General features: G+C 35.7%; 2 protein-coding genes across 2 annotated transcripts in view; both read right to left on the bottom strand.

The window, feature by feature from the left end:
• The window catches only part of LOC121378529, a 55293-nt gene extending 39777 nt beyond the window's left edge, over positions 1–15516 (bottom strand). Inside the window, exons 1-11 of the mRNA XM_041506742.1 lie at positions 14055–15516; positions 11213–11404; positions 9661–9728; positions 8961–9097; positions 7585–8601; positions 5392–7020; positions 4350–4460; positions 3407–3523; positions 2173–2289; positions 1465–1581; positions 768–884 (exon numbers count right to left, since the gene is read on the bottom strand). Coding sequence (XP_041362676.1) covers positions 768–884; positions 1465–1581; positions 2173–2289; positions 3407–3523; positions 4350–4460; positions 5392–7020; positions 7585–8601; positions 8961–9097; positions 9661–9728; positions 11213–11404; positions 14055–15329 — 4897 coding nt within the window. The 5' untranslated portion in view covers positions 15330–15516. The remainder of the gene's footprint in view (positions 1–767; positions 885–1464; positions 1582–2172; positions 2290–3406; positions 3524–4349; positions 4461–5391; positions 7021–7584; positions 8602–8960; positions 9098–9660; positions 9729–11212; positions 11405–14054) is intronic.
• On the bottom strand, positions 15470–18531 carry LOC121379820 (mucin-17-like). Its single transcript, XM_041508471.1, has 2 exons — positions 15654–18531; positions 15470–15475 (listed from the first exon to the last, which is right to left on the bottom strand). The coding sequence occupies exons 1-2, from the start codon at positions 18426–18428 to the stop codon at positions 15470–15472; spliced, it is 2781 nt and encodes a 926-aa protein (XP_041364405.1). The 5' UTR covers positions 18429–18531.
• Between the last annotated feature and the right edge of the window lie 10 nt (positions 18532–18541).

Below are 18541 nucleotides of genomic sequence, written 5' to 3'. Positions count from 1 at the left end.
GGATGGATGGATGGATGGATGGATAGTTGGTTAGATGGATGGATGGATGGATTGATGGTTGGATTGGATGGTTGGATGGATGGATGGATGGATGGATGGATGGTTGGATGGATGCATGAATGGTTGGTTGGTTGGTTGATTGGATGGATGATCGGATGGATGGATGGTTGGATGGATGTATGGATGGTTGGTTGGTTAGATGGATGGACGGATGGATGGTTGGTTAGATGGATGGATGGTTGGTTGGTTGATTGGATGGATGGATGGATGGATGGATGGATGGAAGGATGGATGGATGATCGGATGGATGGATGGATGGATGGATGCATGGATGGTTGGTTGGTTAGTTGGTTGGTTAGATGGATACATCGATGGATGGTTCGTTAGATGGATGGATGGATGGATACATGGATGGATGGATGGATACACGGATGGATGGAAACATGGATGGATGGATGGTTAGATGGATGGATAGTTGGATGGTTGGATGGATGGATGGATGTATGGATGGTTAGTTGGTTGGTTGGATGGATGGATGGATGGATGAATGGATAGTTGGATGAATGGATGGATACATGGATGGATGGATGGATGGATAGATGGATGGATGGATAAATGTATGTATGGATGGATGAATTTGTGTGTGTGCTGGTGTGTGTGTGTGCGTGTGTACATGCATATGTATGTACTATATATATGTATATATATATACACTTACTAGTATTTACAATAGTATTTTTTGTATATCATATAATTTGAAGTATTACCAGTACAAGACCCCTGATCCATCTGATAGCCAAGAAAGCAGGTACACGAGTAACTGCCATCATTGTTGAAACAGACAGCTGATGGAGGACATGGTCCTGACTCACATTCATCGAAGTCTGAATGGAAACAAACATCAGTGTTATTGATGATTTTCATTTTTATATATTACTCAATCATATTTCATGACATTTAATTCCATTTGTAACAAGAAATGTTTTAAGTGATCATACAAAGAAACCCTTTATCAGCATTAAAACATTATTATTATACCAGCAATCTGTTATAGAAGCAGAAATAAATGCAGTGAAACCTCCCTAAAGCGGACCCTCTCTAAACTATAATTCCCTCCAAAACTGGATGTTTTTTGTAGTCCCTTGTTAAATATAGATACATGTATAGATGGATGAATGTGTGTATGCTGGTGTGTGTGCATGTATGTGTGTGTGAGCGCACATGCATGCATATGTGTGTATATAAACATAACCTTTTTAAACCAGATACCTCTTAAAATCAAACATTTTACTTGGTACCAAGGGTGTCTGGTTTACAGAGGTTTCTACTATATATAGTGAAGGACAGCAGGATTAGAACAGGGTTTTTAAAATTGGTTTCTTGAACAAATTCATATTACATAAATCTGTGATCTTTATGTTTATTTTACTTATTTCATGCAGATTTCATTTTAGGCCAACATACCATGACAAAGACCATTTTCTTCAATATAGCCTGATACACAGGAACAAGTGTAGCTTCCTTCATTGTTCAAACATGTAGAATGGGCATGGCACTTGTCAATCAAACACTCGTTGATATCTGTCAAATACAAGTTTCCAACAGGATAAAACTGCATTTTATATATGTATGAAGTAAATTGACAGGTCATTAAAAGCCATTTGCGCATTGTGTTTTTCAAATAATTAATCAAAATGCCTTCTTTGATGTTGTCATGAATAAGTGATGTTCTGACAGAAAAACCTGTTATACAGTTATAAAATCACTGACAGTAATCTCTTTTCTATTTGACATAAAATCTATGACAAACAAGATCGAAATGTTTTATTTAACGACGTACTCAACACATTTTATTTATGGTTATATTGCGTCAGACATATGGTTAAGGACCACACAGATATTGAGAGAGGAAACCCGCTGTTGCCACTTCATGGTCTACTCTTTTTGATTATCAGCAAGGGATCTTTTATATGCACCATCCCACAGACAGGATAGTACATACCACATCCTTTTTTCACCAGTTGTGGAGCACTATCTGGGATGAGAAATAGCCCAATGGGCCCACTGACGGGGATCGATCTCAAATCGACAGTGCATAAAGCAAACGCTTTACCACTGGGCTACGTCCCGCCCCCTATGACAAACAATTCTTATACATTGATATATACTTACCGTGACATGCTCCTTGATATTCAGTAAATCCGGGCAGACACATACAGTAGAAAGTCCCTGCAGTATTCACACAGCCGGCACTGGTGGGACAAGGACTGGAACTGCATTCATTCACATCTGAAACAAACACACTACTCCAGCATGCTTCTAAAGACAACTTGCAATAATGAATTATAATACAGGGTCTATATTTAAAAAATGTTAAAACAACAACTGATTGATCAAAACAGTTTTGGGAGGTGTAGTCAACCCTGCAGACAAGGTAGAATGTATCATCCTAGAGAATGGCAGTCCTCCTATAAACAAAGTACAGGACAATGATTAAATAGCAATCACAACCTTGTAGGATGTATCATTATAATGTGGCAATCCTATAAACTAAGTACATGACTGATTCAACAGAGCAATAACAACCTTGTATGATGTATTATCCTAAAGAATGGCAGTCCTCTTATAAACAAAGTACAGGACAATGATTAAATAGCAATCACAACCTTGTAGGATGTACCATTATAATGTGGCAATCCTATAAACTAAGTACACGACTGATTCAACAGAGCAATAACAACCTTGTATGATGTATTATCCCAAAGAATGGCAGTCCTCTTATAAACAAAGTACATTACAATGTTTCAACAGAGGAATCACAAGCTTGGATGTGCCATACTAGAGTGGCAGTCCTCATATAAACAAAGTACATCACAATGAACAATCACAATCTAGTAGGATTATCATGTTAGAGTGGCCGTCCTCTTATAAACAAAAATAAACAGTTTGTTTTGTTTAATGAAACCACTAGAGCACATTGATTTATTAATCATCGGCTATTGGATGTCAAACATATGGCCATTCTGACACAAAGTATATGGCAATGAATTAAGAGAGCAATCACAACCTTGTCAAAACATCCTTTAGACTATTTGAACAGAGATACAATTTTGAATACATAACTGGTTTTTTCATTAATTCTAAACATAATGTAAAATGTTTTAAGGCAGTAGGCCTAGATATTATGTTCTCATCCCAATACTGGATCCATCCCAAAGTAAATGAACAACTTATGTTAGTGACAGCAACTAACCGTTAACCTCTTTTCTGGACAGACAACTCTAACAGACTAGTTGAGTGTCCAGGACACCTGTGCTTGAACCATAACTGGGTATGCAGCTGCACTACCCTGGGACACATATTGTAACAGTTTTTTCTCAAATGTTTTACAGAAACACAAACAAACCTTTACAGCCTATATCGTCCTCTACAAATCCTGGTTTACAACTGCAGTTGAAGCTGCCCTCTGTGTTGGTGCAGACGGAATGTTGTGGGCAGGGAGCTGTGTCACATTCATTCACATCTAAATGTTCAGTAACAACATCCTGTTATTCTTCAGTTAGACATACCAGTATTACCAATTTTTTTATTCAACCCCATTAAACAGTATTACAAAACATTATTATATAACCCATTAAGCAATACATTGTATTACAGAACATTTTTATTCAACCCCATTAAACAATATTACAAAACATGTTTATATAATGCATTAAGCAAATATTACAAAACATTATTATATAACCCATTAAACAATGCATTGTATTACAGAACATTTTTATTCAACCCCATTAAACAATATTACAAAACATTTTTATATAATGCATTAAGCAAATATTACAAAACATGTTTATATAACCCATTAAGCAATATTACAAAAACATTTTATATAACCCATTAAGTGATATTACAAAACATTTTAATATAATGCTACAAGACATTAATATAAACGTCCATGATTTTGGGGCTTTAAATAGTGCCAAGATTATGAAACCAATAAAAAAAGGAATTTTGTTTACCTTGAGCAATCAATATAATAACATGCCAATGTTTTGGGGTTTTTTGTTGGGGGTTTTATTATTTAAATATATATCTTGCCGGTTTATATAGTGGATGCAGGATAAAGATAAAATATACTGATTAATTATTAATTAGTTTAGGCTATTGGGACCAGTCAGAAGGTATCATAGCACTGTTCCATATACCAGGGTAGACAAAAGTATCAATATCACCGTTATCGATTTTTTTCATTCATGGTATGATAAAGAAACCTAATCACACAAATATTGTATAACAATATGTAGTTTTTTTAAATAATTTTAATCACTGTTGACAGTGGTTGGCATTACCTTTACAGAGTGAATCCACCATATGGTATCCGGGATGACATTCACAAAGATAGGACCCAGACGTACTTAGACAATATGAATGTTGGGGACATGGGTTCATGTTGCACATCTCTGAAGATAAATGATTTATGGACAGTTTCAAAATGATAAATAGTATATTCTTGTTGGTAAAGGTACACATATTTTGATCTATGGTTATTTAGTGTCTAAAATATGATTACTTCACCATTTTGAAGAGACAGACAGACAGAGAAAGTGAGAGACTGAGAGAGAGAGAGAGAGAGAGAGAGAGAGAGAGAGAGAGAGAGAGAGAGAGAGAGAGAGAGAGAGAATGAGAGAGAGAGAGACAGGGTGAGACTGAGAGATATATACATATACATATATACAGAAAGAAAGAAAGAAATGTTTTATTTAACGATGCACTCAACACATTTTATTTACAGTTATATGGCGTCAGACATATGGTTAAGGACCACACAGATTTTTTAGAGGAAACCCGCTGTCGCCACATAGGCTACTCTTTTACGACAGGCAGCAAGGGATCTTTTATTTGCACTTCCCACAGGCAGGATAGCACAAACCATGGCCTTTGTTGAACCCGTTATGGATCACTGGTTGGTGCAAGTGGTTTACACCTACCCATTGAGCCTTGCGGAGCACTCACTCAGGGTTTGGAGTCAGTATCTGGATTAAAAAACCCATGCCTTGACTGGGATCTGAACCCAGTACCTACCAGCCTGTAGACCGATGGCTAACCACAACGCCACAAAGACGGGTACATATATACAGAGACAGAGAGATGGAGAAGAGATATGACCCATTGTCGCCACATAAGGTTCTCCTACTGAAAAGCATTTTCCAACAGACAAGATAATAAATACCATGGCCTTTGATGGGGGAAATTGATTTCATCAAGGTTGAACATTCTACCTCTTAGCTAGATTTTGCCTCCTTATAAAAATGTATTAAAATACTATGGCTATTTTAAATGGTTTTAATCAACATATATACTAAAACAAGGTATGCATCCATATTTCCATACCTATATAAAGTGATGAAGACTCGCCTGTGGATGATGCTGGAGATGACACTTCTATATCCAGAGTAAGAAACAATGACTGATGAACACAAGTCTGGTTGCTGCTCACACTACATGGTGCAGTAAAACTGGAGGAAGGCTCTAGGATTCTTTCTGACAAGGACACAGCACTCAAACTATCAATAAACAACACTTCTGTTGACAAACCACCAACAAAATAAGACAACATGCTGGATGTCTCAACTGTGTCCAGAGAAGATGTTTCAAAACTGAGTAAACTGATGTCCGAGTATGATGGGGAAAGCAGCGCATCAGAAGATATCATGTCTGTGGTTAATGTTGCTTTGAACAGTATAGACTCTAATATAGGTTTCAGTGTAACACTGGTGTAGTAAATACTAGAATCAGGTAGTACAGATTCTAAGGCAGCAGAATTTGTGTGGGAAACACGAGTGTCATCAAGTAGATAATCTAATGCAGTTGGCGTTACTGTATTGGTATCACTGGTGTAGTAGCCAATAGAGTAAGCAAATTCAGACGATAATGCAGAAGGTTTCACCTTAACATTGCTGTTGTAAATACTAGACTCAGCAAGAGCAGATGCCAATGCAGTAGGCTTCACTGTGTTGGTAACATTTGTGTAGTAGACACTAGATTCAGCAAATACGGATTCTAATGCAGTAGGCTTCACCATAACAACATTGCTGCTGTAGACACTAGATTCAGCAAATACAGACTCTAATGCAGTAGGCTTCACCATAACAACATTGCTGCTGTAGACACTAGATTCAGCAAATACAGACTCTAATGCAGTAGGCTTCACCAAAACAACATTGCTGCTGTAGACACTAGATTCAGCAAATACAGACTCTAATGCAGTAGGCTTCACCATAACAACATTGCTGCTGTAGACACTAGATTCAGCAAATACAGACTCTAATGCAGTAGGCTTCGCCATAACAACATTGTTACTGTAGACACTAGATTCAGCAAATACAGACTCTAATGCAGTAGGGTTCATCATAACATTGCTGCTGTAGACACTAGCTTCAGCAAATACGGATTCTAATGCAGTAGGCTTCATCATTAGATTGTTGCTGTAGACACTAGATTCAGCAAATACAGACTCTAATGCAGTAGGCTTCACCATAACAACATTGCTGCTGTAGACACTAGATTCAGCAAATACAGACTCTAATGCAGTAGGCCTCACCATGTTGATAACATTGCTGCTGTAGACACTAGACTCGGCAAGTGCAGACTCTGATGCAGTAGGCTTCACCATAACATTGCTGCTGTAGACACTAGATATCACCATCTTTATTAGTCTGGTTTCATAATCAGTGGAGACAGCAGTATGAAAGCTGACATTAGAGTAAGGTTCATAATTACTTGTTTTCCACAATAAAGATATGGCTGTTCTTGATGGCATAATGTCATCTTCTGCTACTGAATGTGTCAGTGTCTTGTAAATGTCACTGTCTAATAATGGAGTTGTCTGTGCTTGGTAACCATCATCTGCTAGTAGTGAAACCATCTGTGTATGAAAAACTGAATCCATGGTTTCAGATGGCCATACTATATGCAAACTCGAAGCAGATGATGTTATTAATGGTAGTAAGCTTGTAATTTCTGAAACATTAAACAATTAATAAAGATTACATATAGAATTTAATATATATGTAATATGGCAACAATCAAAACATAAAAAGTCAGTCAATGGACATTTTTATAAGTGAGCTTGCAATCATTAATTATTTTGAAAGGTAAATGCATCTTGTACACCAGTTATGAACAGTGGCATAGCGTGGGTTGCCAGCGCCCGGCACAAGGCAAGTATTGCACCCTCTAACCAGTGGACTGTTAGCACTCCCCAAGTCCCTTCCACCAGTCCAGAATTTTGCACTTGGGGCAATCGCCCCAGTGGCCTCGCCCACGCTATGCCACTGATTATAAAATTGGCTTTTATCATATTGGTTATTTGCAATGAAAGGATGAAAATCAACTATTTTAGCATATTTCATAAAATATTTATATTATTTCAGGCAGCGGCATTCCATTATTCAACTATATAAACATGAATGATTATTTTGAGTAAATACAGTGACATACATTATTTATAAATCAAGATTGTATGCCTGTGTAACACTGAGTACAAGGGACAGCATCATATTAAAGTAAAAGACCTGTACATACCTGTCTTCTGCATTCTGACAGTCATATTGGCACACGTGGACACAGATACTTCACAAGCCAGATCTAGAGACACAGACGCGGTGCTTGAGAAAGATGTTTCAAGTCCAATGGTGGATATGACAGAAGATACACTGTCATACATGTCAACATACAATGAAACTGAATTGAGAGACATCAAATCTGAGCTGACTTTAGAGTTGTCAGTAGAGGATTGCAGATCTGTATAGTAAGTGACTGTTTCATCTGATGATGATATCAAATGTGTGGCAACTGAGTCAAATGTGATTGTGTTTTGGTTTGTATCGTACAATAATGTCGAATATACTGCAGTTGAATAAAACACTGTCATCTTTTGTTCTGAATAACCAGATGAAGATGGGTGTATATCATCATACAATGATGTTGAAGATACATCAGATGAAAACACTGTTGTCTTTTGTCCTGAGTAACCAAATGAAGGGTGTATATCATCATACAATGATGTTGAAGACACTGCAGATGAATAAAACATTGTGGTCTTTTGTCCTGAATAACCAGATAAAGATGGGTGTATATCAGATGAAGATTTACTAGCTGCATTTTGTAATTCTGATACTGAAAGTGACTCTGATGTGGTCAAAAAGGCAGATGGTTCTGATACACTAAAAGTGTCTTGAGACAAGAATGCCATTTCATCTAGAGACATGGATATGGCACTATATGACAGTAACTTTGCTGTGTCTGAATAAACAGTGGAGGTCAATTCAGGTATGGTATGCCAACCTGTTTGTTCCGTTACGTTTAATTGAGATGACACACTGTTTAAAAGAAGTGATGACTGACTTGTATCAAACAATGTAGCAATCTTTCCACTCTGCTGTTGAAATGATGAAGACTTAAGTGTTGATGACACATCTTTGATGGGAGTGGCAGAAGATCCTAAAGGATCAGGATCATCTACATGAGTTGCTGTATTGAGAGGATCATAGTTCTGTTGAGTCTTCGTGATGCCAGACGTCAGTGGGCCTTTTACAAATGCTACAATTATAACAGACATTTTGTGATAAAACATTCTAGTTATTTTATTTTATTTTTATAATGTTTATTACTTACGCTTATTGAATATTTCACATATTAGTCATATTTAACTTTAAAGCAAATTAAAAAGACAATGAATCCACCTTTTGGTTTAAATAATTATGCTTTCATGTCTCAGAATACCAGGCTTTGACAGTACATTGTGAAAAACAGCTGCTACGTGATCATCATCACCTCTCCCATGTATCTAAATTGGAATGACAAGCAAGTGGGATGGCATTTGATACAGTCTTTGTTATACCATGTATGGAATATTGGTTAATTATATCATGGTGGTAGTGTGTTTGTCAGTTACTCACCTGTATATGAAGTGTCAATTATATACTGTGGATTGCTGATCTGTTGGTAGCCATCATTGAACATTGATCTAAGGTCAACTTCAAGTACTTGTAACTCTCGAAAATCAACTGTGAAGTCCACGATAATGCTGCCTTGGCTGTCATAATGATATAATGAAACTTTTAAAAATATTTCTTTTATTTCACTTTTTTTTACACAACCATCCAATACAAATAGTTTTGTTTGTTTCTTTTAAAAACAGCACCCACTCTGAATACAATAATATATAATATTAATGACCGGAATGTTAAGTTTAAAAAAACATAATGAGAAAAGGGGAAGAACAAAAAGAAGCAAATATAATGAAACTTGGTATACTGAGTAGTTATCAAGTCAATGTAAAGATGTACATCTACAATAGTATACAAACATGGATATGGAGGACTGCCAGTCTGTGGGGAAGGTAAGAAAAAACACCACTAAAACAATTCCTTTAAAATTAACATCTTAAATTTAACTCCATGTGAAATAATAAAAGTAATAAGCAATGAAGAAAGCATTAGTATAAATTAGCATTTATAACAGTCAAAATATCAATTGATAAATATAGTGTTAAATAAGTCCAACATTTCATGAATGTGTGGCAAGTCTAGAAAAATGCAAATGTAAAAACATATTGTACCGGTATATGGTAAATGCCCAAATATCAATCATACTTACCTAAATCCATTAATGACAATGTGATCTATGTACTTGGCTAAGTTAGCATTCTGGAATATCTTCTGAAGCTACAAATATAAATAATAACGACATTGAAAACAAATATATCTTATAACAGAAAACCCCCTGAATCATTAATTCTGTTTATTAAATACCGGGTAAGATTAAAAATAAATAAATACATATTTAAATGCATTTAGAAAAGAACAACAATCGAACCAGGTTTGTTTTAATGCATAGACAATCAGCTAACTGCTTACTAATTTTTATTATATAGAGGTTATTTCGTATTTAATTCAAATATGATTTTTATGTCAACGAGTAATGTGTGAAAATTGTAATTGCAAAGCAATTCATGAAAATATGTTTTTCACACATCACGAGTTGACATAAAAATTGTATTAGAAAACCCCCCATGAAATGGTCTATTTATTATATACATCTTTCCTAGTTTTTGACAATACCTTTCACTTTTTTTGTTAATGTTTTTCACTGATCCTATCGAAAACACATAATGCCATGATATATTTCATTAGGTTGAACTTTTGTTGAAAATTTACTTGACCATGGTATTTTTAAAAGAAATATCTTTATTTAACTAATAGTTACTTAATAATACTGCTGTGCAAACATTCCTGACAAAATGATCCTCCCCCCCCCAAAAATACAAGTACAAAACAAATCAAACAGCAAGTTTAAAAACTTACATCCAACGACAGGAAATTGTGTCAGCTTCGTATTCAATCAGTTTTAGATATTTTATCGTAATTGCATATCATATCCATTTTTTTTACAGGTACAATTGTTTAAATTACTCTTCATTTTTTCAAATACAACCAGATGCACTGGTAATCATCAAACTTAAACTCTCAATAATTTACAAGAGAGATAACTGATTAATTAATGTTCACAAAAATATAAATATGATTTCTATATTTTCACTGTACATAGTTAAAATACAGTGAAAATATGACTTTTTCACCAGATATCACTTTTATGGTTTCTGTAGATCTATATATTTCATTGCTATGTATATAATAAACAGACTTATCTTACATCATATTGGTCAATTCATTAAAAAAATGTTCCCTTTTTAAAACTTGAATAGCAGAAAATGTATGCACTGAAAATTGGCAGGAAACCAGTTTATTATGGAGGTAGAATTCTTACTTTGATATATAGTTTATTCTTAAAATTGTGAAAATAAGTTAGCTGATTATATAATTTTGACTACCTATGGCCATACCTAGCTTAAAATAATGAGGAGTTGAGGGACAGGGGGCAGTAAAACCAGAATCAAGGCAGAGTAATATAGGGTCTTATCCAGTTACACACAAAGGGTGCATTTAATCTTAAAAAAGGCCCTTTTTTGTATTATTTAAAAGGAGGACTCCTCGACCCATTCCTTATTAAATATGGTTCTGCAATCTGATATTAGATGATTGTTGATAAATCCACTATGCTAAACCATTAAAACAAATGTAAAATAAAGAGTTAAAAAATAATCCCATAATATAGATAATTATTAGATTAAGTTACTATTAATTCTTACAAAGGCAATGATTTTGAGCTTGAGTGCTTCATACTCAGCTGAAGTTTTATCTGACAGCGGTGGAGTCCAAACAGCACCGTCCATGACCTTCATGGTACCCTTGTATTCTGCCACGCTTGTCTCCCCTGTCGAAGTCTGAATGGCCAGTGTTTTTGATATTTCAGTCAAAGATGTCGACAGTCCTTCTTGAAGCTAGAATAAAATAAAATAAAAACAATTCATAAGTATGGTGTGTTATATATATACTACTCAAAAGAATTTAAGGGTCAGACGATATTTTCGACATTATTTTCTGAATGTCAATTATATTAGCTAGACCATAATGTCACGCATGGTATTGTTCCATTTTGACGAAAGTGGGTCTAAGCAACCCATAAATGAATTAAAATCCACTGTCATTGACACTGTCGACTAGTTCTAATGGCGAAAACATGCTTACATTTGCACGTAAATTAGGGCGAAAGCGAAAGGTCTGCTAAGTGCCCATAACTTGCTTTTTCACAAAGTGCTTCATTTGCACGCTTTGCATGTGTATTCCATGTTCCCAATGCTGAATTTCCGTATAATTGGAGCTTGCGTTCGTGTGTACGGTGCACACTCCAAATTCGACAATGGTACGACGTCAACTGACTATCGAAGATCGAGGAAGGGCTATTGCTTGGCTTCAGGATGGCAATACGCAAAGAAATGTTGCTCTGAGACTTGGTGTCAGTCAGAGTGTCGTTGGCCGACTGTGGCAACGGTACCAAGCAACGAATTCTGTTCGAAATCGTCCACGTTCGGGAAGACCCCAAAGCACTACAAATAGAGAGGACCGCTACATCACCAATATGGCTCTACATCAACGCACAACCACTGCACACCGATTACGTGACAATCTGTGGACTGCGACTGGAACTCGAGTGTCTGATCAAACCATACGCAATCGTCTGAGAGCCAATAATCTACGCTGCCATCGCCAGGCTGTTCGACCACCACTCCTACCACGTCACAGAACGGCCAGACGTCACTGGTGTACACTTCATCTACGGTGGCAACGTGTTCAGTGGGGTCGAGTGATGTTCACTGATGAGTCCAGGTTTAGTCTCCAGTTCAACGACGGTCGGGTTCGTGTCTACAGACGTCCTGGGGAGCGCTTCGCTGACGTTAACGTTAGACAACGTCACCGGTTCGGTGGTGGCAGCGTCATGGTGTGGGGCAGCATCTCTATCCACCACAGGACCCCCCTCTATGTGGTGGATGGCAATCTGAATGAAATCCGCTATCTGAATGAGATTATCCGGCCGTTGGTTCTCCCAGGCCTTCAGCAGATTGGCGGCGGGGCAATTCTGCAGGATGACAATGCCAGACCCCACCGCGCCAGTGTGGTAACGGACTTTCTCAGACAACAAGGTATCGCCAGGATGGATTGGCCAGCATATTTGCCTGACTTGGCCCCAATAGAGACGCCTGGGATGAATTAGGCAGGAGAGTTCGGGATAACCATGCCCCTCCAGCCAACCTTCATGATCTGGGTCAACTTCTTATGGCAGAGTGGCAGGCCATTCCCCAAGAGTTCTTCAGACGTCTGATCAACAGCATGAGGCAACGATGTGTCGAGTGTATTCGCGCCAGGGGTGGATTCACACACTATTAAACAAATGCTCTAATGTGTAAAATCCATGTTTGACAACCTTCAACTTTGACAGCATGTCATGTGACTTTCTTGTATACAGTGACGTTTATTTGTGGTTTTTTGTAAATATGGAACAATAAATTTAATTTTTGGTGTAGTTTACATCATCAATCTAATACACTCTGAAACTTATTTGGTTACAAATTTTTGACCCTTAAATTCTTTTGAGTAGTATATATATATATTAGGAGAAAGTATGAATCAGTTTTATGTGGAATACAATTTTTAAAAAGCAGTTTCATAATTATGGGCAGTGTTTCTGCCAGAAAGAAATGTTTGGGTATGGTGTTATGGAACTGAATGTAACCACAGTCAACAGGGGGTATGGGTGTCCCCCAGAAAGAAAATGGGATAAGTTAAGAGTTAGGATTAAGAAAAGCATACATTAATGATAAAAGTCATTAATTTTGTCAAAAGGTTAACTTAAAAACAAAAATCTGTAAAAAGATTTGGGTATGGTGCTATACCCATTTTACCCTCTGGCAGAAACTGTGATGAGGTATATATCTTTTAGAAGACAGAGTGAATCAGGTTAGTTGTAAATCTGAATGATAAATATCTTAAACACATTCAAGTCCATATCTCTATACAAGGCAGAGTTCAAAGGCTGTTCTAAAAATGTAGTGCCAATATTCACAGTATAAAACTTCTTTTATATGTTGGCATATTGTCTGAATAATCCAAACACTAAAACTATTCATGTTTTTAAAATCTTATCTCTTTTCATAACAGTTTAAAGGATATTTATACAATTACATTAACATGACTCTAAAATCATTAATATAAAATATGTTAAAATTGTCTTAAAACTATCTTAAAATCCCAACATTTCGATTAAAAACTTTAAATTTCCTCAAGGAAATAAAATAACAAAGTGCAATGAGACTAAAAACAGACCCACACCAGATGAACAGATTAAAAACAACACAAGCTAAGAAAACGATGGGAACCAATCAAATGAAATAATATAACAAAAGAGACTGATTAAAACAACAAAGGGAGCACTGAAAGCTAGACAAAGCCACTGTGGACCAATTTGTGTTTAATCTGTGATTCCACTGCAAACAATTGCACCATTTTACTATTAAAGGAACTAACAATCATTAAAGAAAATGGCCAGTATAAAAAGTATGTCATTATTAAGTGAGATTAATAAATAAAACGTACTGTAATTCCGAATGACAGGAGACTTGACCCCACTGACACTGTGATGACTGGTGTACCTCTAAGACTGCTGACTAGGATTGGGGTTGAGATCTGGCTCCCAGAACTCAAAACGTCATAAGAGGTATACACGACTGAGGTCATCTTTACTTCACTCGTTGATGGTGATATATCTGTTGATGTCATGGGTTCTGATGTTATATCTGTTGATATTATGGGTTCTGATGTTATATCTGTTGATGTTACAGGTTCTGATGTTATATCTGTTGATGTCATGGGTTCTGATGTTATATCTGTTGATGTTACGGGTTCTGATATTATATCTGTAAATGTTACGGGTTCTGATGTTATATATGTTGATGTAACAAGTTCTAATGTTATACCTGTTGATGTCACATGTTCTGAGGTTATATCTGTTGATGTCACAGGTTCTGATGTTATATCTGTTGATGTCATAGGTTCTAATTTTATATCTGTTGATGTCACAGATTCTGATGTTAAATCTGATGATGATGTGATATTTGTTGATGTTATATATGTTGATGTCACAGGTTCTAATGTTATGTCTGTTGAATTCACAGATTCTGATGTCATATCTGATAATGTTACAACGTCTGATGTAACATCTGTTGATGTAACAGATTCTGATGTTAGATCTGTTGATTTCAAAGATTCTAATGATTTATATACTGATGTCACAGGTTCTAATGTTAGACCTGTTGATGTAACATATTCTGATGTTGAATCAGTTAATGCTGTAGATTTTAATTTTATGTCTGTTGATGATGTTATATATGTTGATGTCACAGGTTCTGATGTTATATCTGTTGATGTCACAGGTGTAGATGTTATATCTGTTGATGTCACAGGTGTAGATGTTATATCTGTTGATGTTATATCTGTTGATATCACAAGTTCTGATGTTATATCTCTTGATGTCAGAGGTTCTGATGTTATATATATTGATGTCACAGGTTTTGATGTTACATCTGTTAATGTTACAGGTTCTGATGTTATATTTGTTGGTGTCAAAAGTTGTGATGTTATATATGTTGATATCACAGGTTCTGATGTTATATATGTTGATGTCACAGGTTCTGATGTTATATATGTTGATGTCACAGGTTTTGATGTTATATCTGTTGATGTCACAAGTTCTGATGTTATATCTGTTGATGTCACAAGTTCTGATGTTATATCTGTTGATGTTATAGGTGTTGATGTCACATGTTCTGATGTTATATATGTTGATGTCACAGGTTTTGATGTTACACCCATTGATATCACAGGTTTTGATGTTATACCTGTTGATATTACAAGTTCCGATTTTATATATGTTGATGTCACAGGTTCTGGTGTTATATATGTTGATGTCACAGGTTTTGATGTTATATCTGTTGATGTCACAAGTTCTGATGTTATATCTGTTGATGTCACAAGTTCTGATGTTATATCTGTTGATGTTATAGGTGTTGATATCACATGTTCTGATGTTATATATGTTGATGTCACAGGTTTTGATGTTACACCCATTGATATCACAGGTTTTGATGTTATACCTGTTGATATTACAAGTTCCGATTTTATATATGTTGATGTCACAGGTTCTGGTGTTATATATGTTGACAACACAGGTTCTGATGTTATATATCTTGATGTCACAGATTCTGATGTCAGATATGTTGATACCAAAGATTCTAATGGTTTATATACTGATGTCACAGGTTCTGATGTTAGACCTGTTGATGTAACATATTCCGATGTTGAATCAGATAATGTCGTAGATTCTAATTTTATGTCTGTTAATGATGTTATATATGTTGATGTCACAGATTCTGATGTTAGATATGTTGATGCCAAAGATTCTAATGGTTTATAATCTGATGTAACAGGTTCTGATGTTAGACCTGTTGATGTAACATATTCCAATGTTGAATCAGTTAATGCCGTAGATTCTAATTTTATGTCTGTTGATGATGTTATATATGTTGATGTCACAAATTCTGATGTTATATCTGTTGATGTCACAGGTGTTGGTGTTATATTTGTTGATGTGACAGGTGTTGATGTTATATATGTTGATGTCACAAGTGTTGATGTTATATTTGTTGATATCACAAGGTCTGATGTTATATCTGTTGATGTCACAAATTCTGATGTTATATATCTTGATGTCACATGTTTTGATGATGGTGTTATCTCTGTTAACTGTTCTGCAGAACTTGGTGCTGGCACTGTCATTGTAAAGTCTAATGAAGTCTCTATTTGTTCTGAAGATATTGTGTCTGATGGTGTATTGAGTTCTACTAAACTTGTTTGTGCTGCTACTAATATTTCAGAGGTGGTTTTCAGTTTTTGTAAAGATATATCAGATTCTGATAAAAGGTCTTGTAAACTTGTTTCTTGTACTACATTTCTTGTTGATACTGCTGATATTTCAGTGTTAATTGAAGTTTCTATTTCTGATGAAGAAGCTATATTTGAAGATGACATAAGATATTGGGAGTTTTGTTGTTCCAGTGAATTGGTTGTTGGTGCCCCTGACATTTTAGAGGAAAATAAAATTTGTGTTCTGGATGATATGGATATATCTGATGCAATCGCAATGTACTCTGAACTTATAAATGTTTGTGGGTTCATGGCTGAAGTGGCTGATGTATCAGATATAAATGATGTTTCCACTGCTGATGATGTCACAAGATCATGTGAACTTAACTGTTGCTGAAAACCCAATGTTGATATTTTTGAAGTTTCAAAATCTAATGACGTTTCTATTTTTGGTGAAGATACTATAGTCCTTGTTGATATTGCTGATGTTTCAAAAACAAGTGAAGTTTCTACTGTTGGTGATAAGGTTGTATCTGGTTGTGGTGCTTTAAAACTATGTGAACTTACTTGTTCTAATGAACTGGTTATTGCTGCTTCTGGTGATTCAGTGGCAACTGAGTTTTCCAGTTTTAGTGAAGGTGTTATATTTGATGATGTACTTGTGTTTAGTGAACCAGTTTCTAACAGTGAGTCTGATGAAGTCACAGAGTCTTTGGAATTTATTTCTTCTAGTGAACTAAGTATCGGTGTTATTGAAGATTTATAAGCATATGAGGTGTCCAGTGATGGGGCTATGTCTGTCGATGTTACAAGGACCTGTGAGCTAAGTTGTTCAAGTGAACCTGGTATAGTTTCTGCTGATGCTTCTGTAATAAATGGACTTTCTAGATGAGTTGAAGACGTTATATCTGATGATGGAATATGATCCTGAAATATAGTTTGTTCTGGTGAATCTGTTACTGTTTCTATTGGCATTTCAGTTGTAAAGGAAGTTACTATTTTAGCTGAAAATGTCATATCTGATAGCTTAATAAAGTCCTGTAAACTTGTTTCTTTTAGTGAACCTGTAGCTGTTTCTACTGATGCTTCAGTAGCAAAAGATGTTTCTATTTCGGTTGAAAGGGTTATAGCTGATGTTGGAATAAGGCCTTGTGAACGTGTTCCTTCTAGTGAACTTGTTAATGTTTTTCTTGTTGTATCAGAGTCAAACGAGATTATGTCTGTTGGTATATCAAAGTGTTGTGAATTTGTTTGTTCTAGCGAACTGGACGTTTCTGGTATTGCTGTATCAGAGACAGATACAATTTCTGAATTTAGTGAAGAGATTATATCTGAAGGTATAATGGGTTTTTGAGAAGCTATTATTGTTCCTACTGATGCTTCAGTAACAACAGAAGTTTCTACTTTGGATGAAAATGTTGTATCTGATGATATAATAACATTCTGTGAAGTCATTTGGTCTAGTGAACTTGGTATTGTCTGCACAGATTTTTCATAGGCAATTGATGTTTCCATTTCTGGTGAAGATGTTACAAGATCTTGTAAATCTTTTACTTCTAGTGAACTGGTTACTGCCGATTTTAGCATTTTAGAGTCAAACAAAGTTCCTGTTTCTAATAAAGAGAGACTATCAGAAGTTGTTTCAAAATCTTTTGAATTTAGTTTTTCTAACGAACTGGTTATTAGTTTTGTTGGTGTTCCAAAGACAAATGATGTTTGCGTTTTAAGTGAAGGTATTATATCTGACTTTACCAAACTTGATAATGATTCTGTCTCTTGTAGCACACTCACTGATGGCATCAATGACATTGCAATATCTAAAGAAGAACCTTGTGAAGACTTTGTTAAGAAGAATGAGGAAGAATCTTGCAAACCGACTTGTTCTGATGATGTCACTGTTAGCATGTTTACGTATGTTGAACTTACTAGCTCTTGTGAACTTATTTGTTCCACTGCACTGGTTATTTCCGAGACAAATAAAGTTTCCAGATTTGGTAGAGAGGTAATTTCTGAAGATGTGTCACGTTTTTGTGAAGTAAGTTGTTCCATAGACTTTGGAACACTTGAGCTTTCTGTGGTAAATGTTTCCGAAGTTGCTGAGATGTATCTACTGGACACTATCCTCGAGTCTGACTCAGTCAATGATGGAGAGTCTGATATTA

This window comes from Gigantopelta aegis, chromosome 8 (assembly GCF_016097555.1).
Source record: "Gigantopelta aegis isolate Gae_Host chromosome 8, Gae_host_genome, whole genome shotgun sequence".
NCBI classification, from domain to species: domain Eukaryota; kingdom Metazoa; phylum Mollusca; class Gastropoda; order Neomphalida; family Peltospiridae; genus Gigantopelta; species Gigantopelta aegis.
The sequence above is the reverse complement of the archived record's forward strand: the minus strand, read 5'-3'. Positions and strand labels throughout refer to the sequence as shown.

Excerpts from the sequence above, each read along its gene's own strand:
- LOC121379820 (XM_041508471.1), bottom strand. The coding sequence starts at position 18,428 with ATGGAACAACTTACTTCACAAAAACGTGACACATCTTCAGAAATTACC.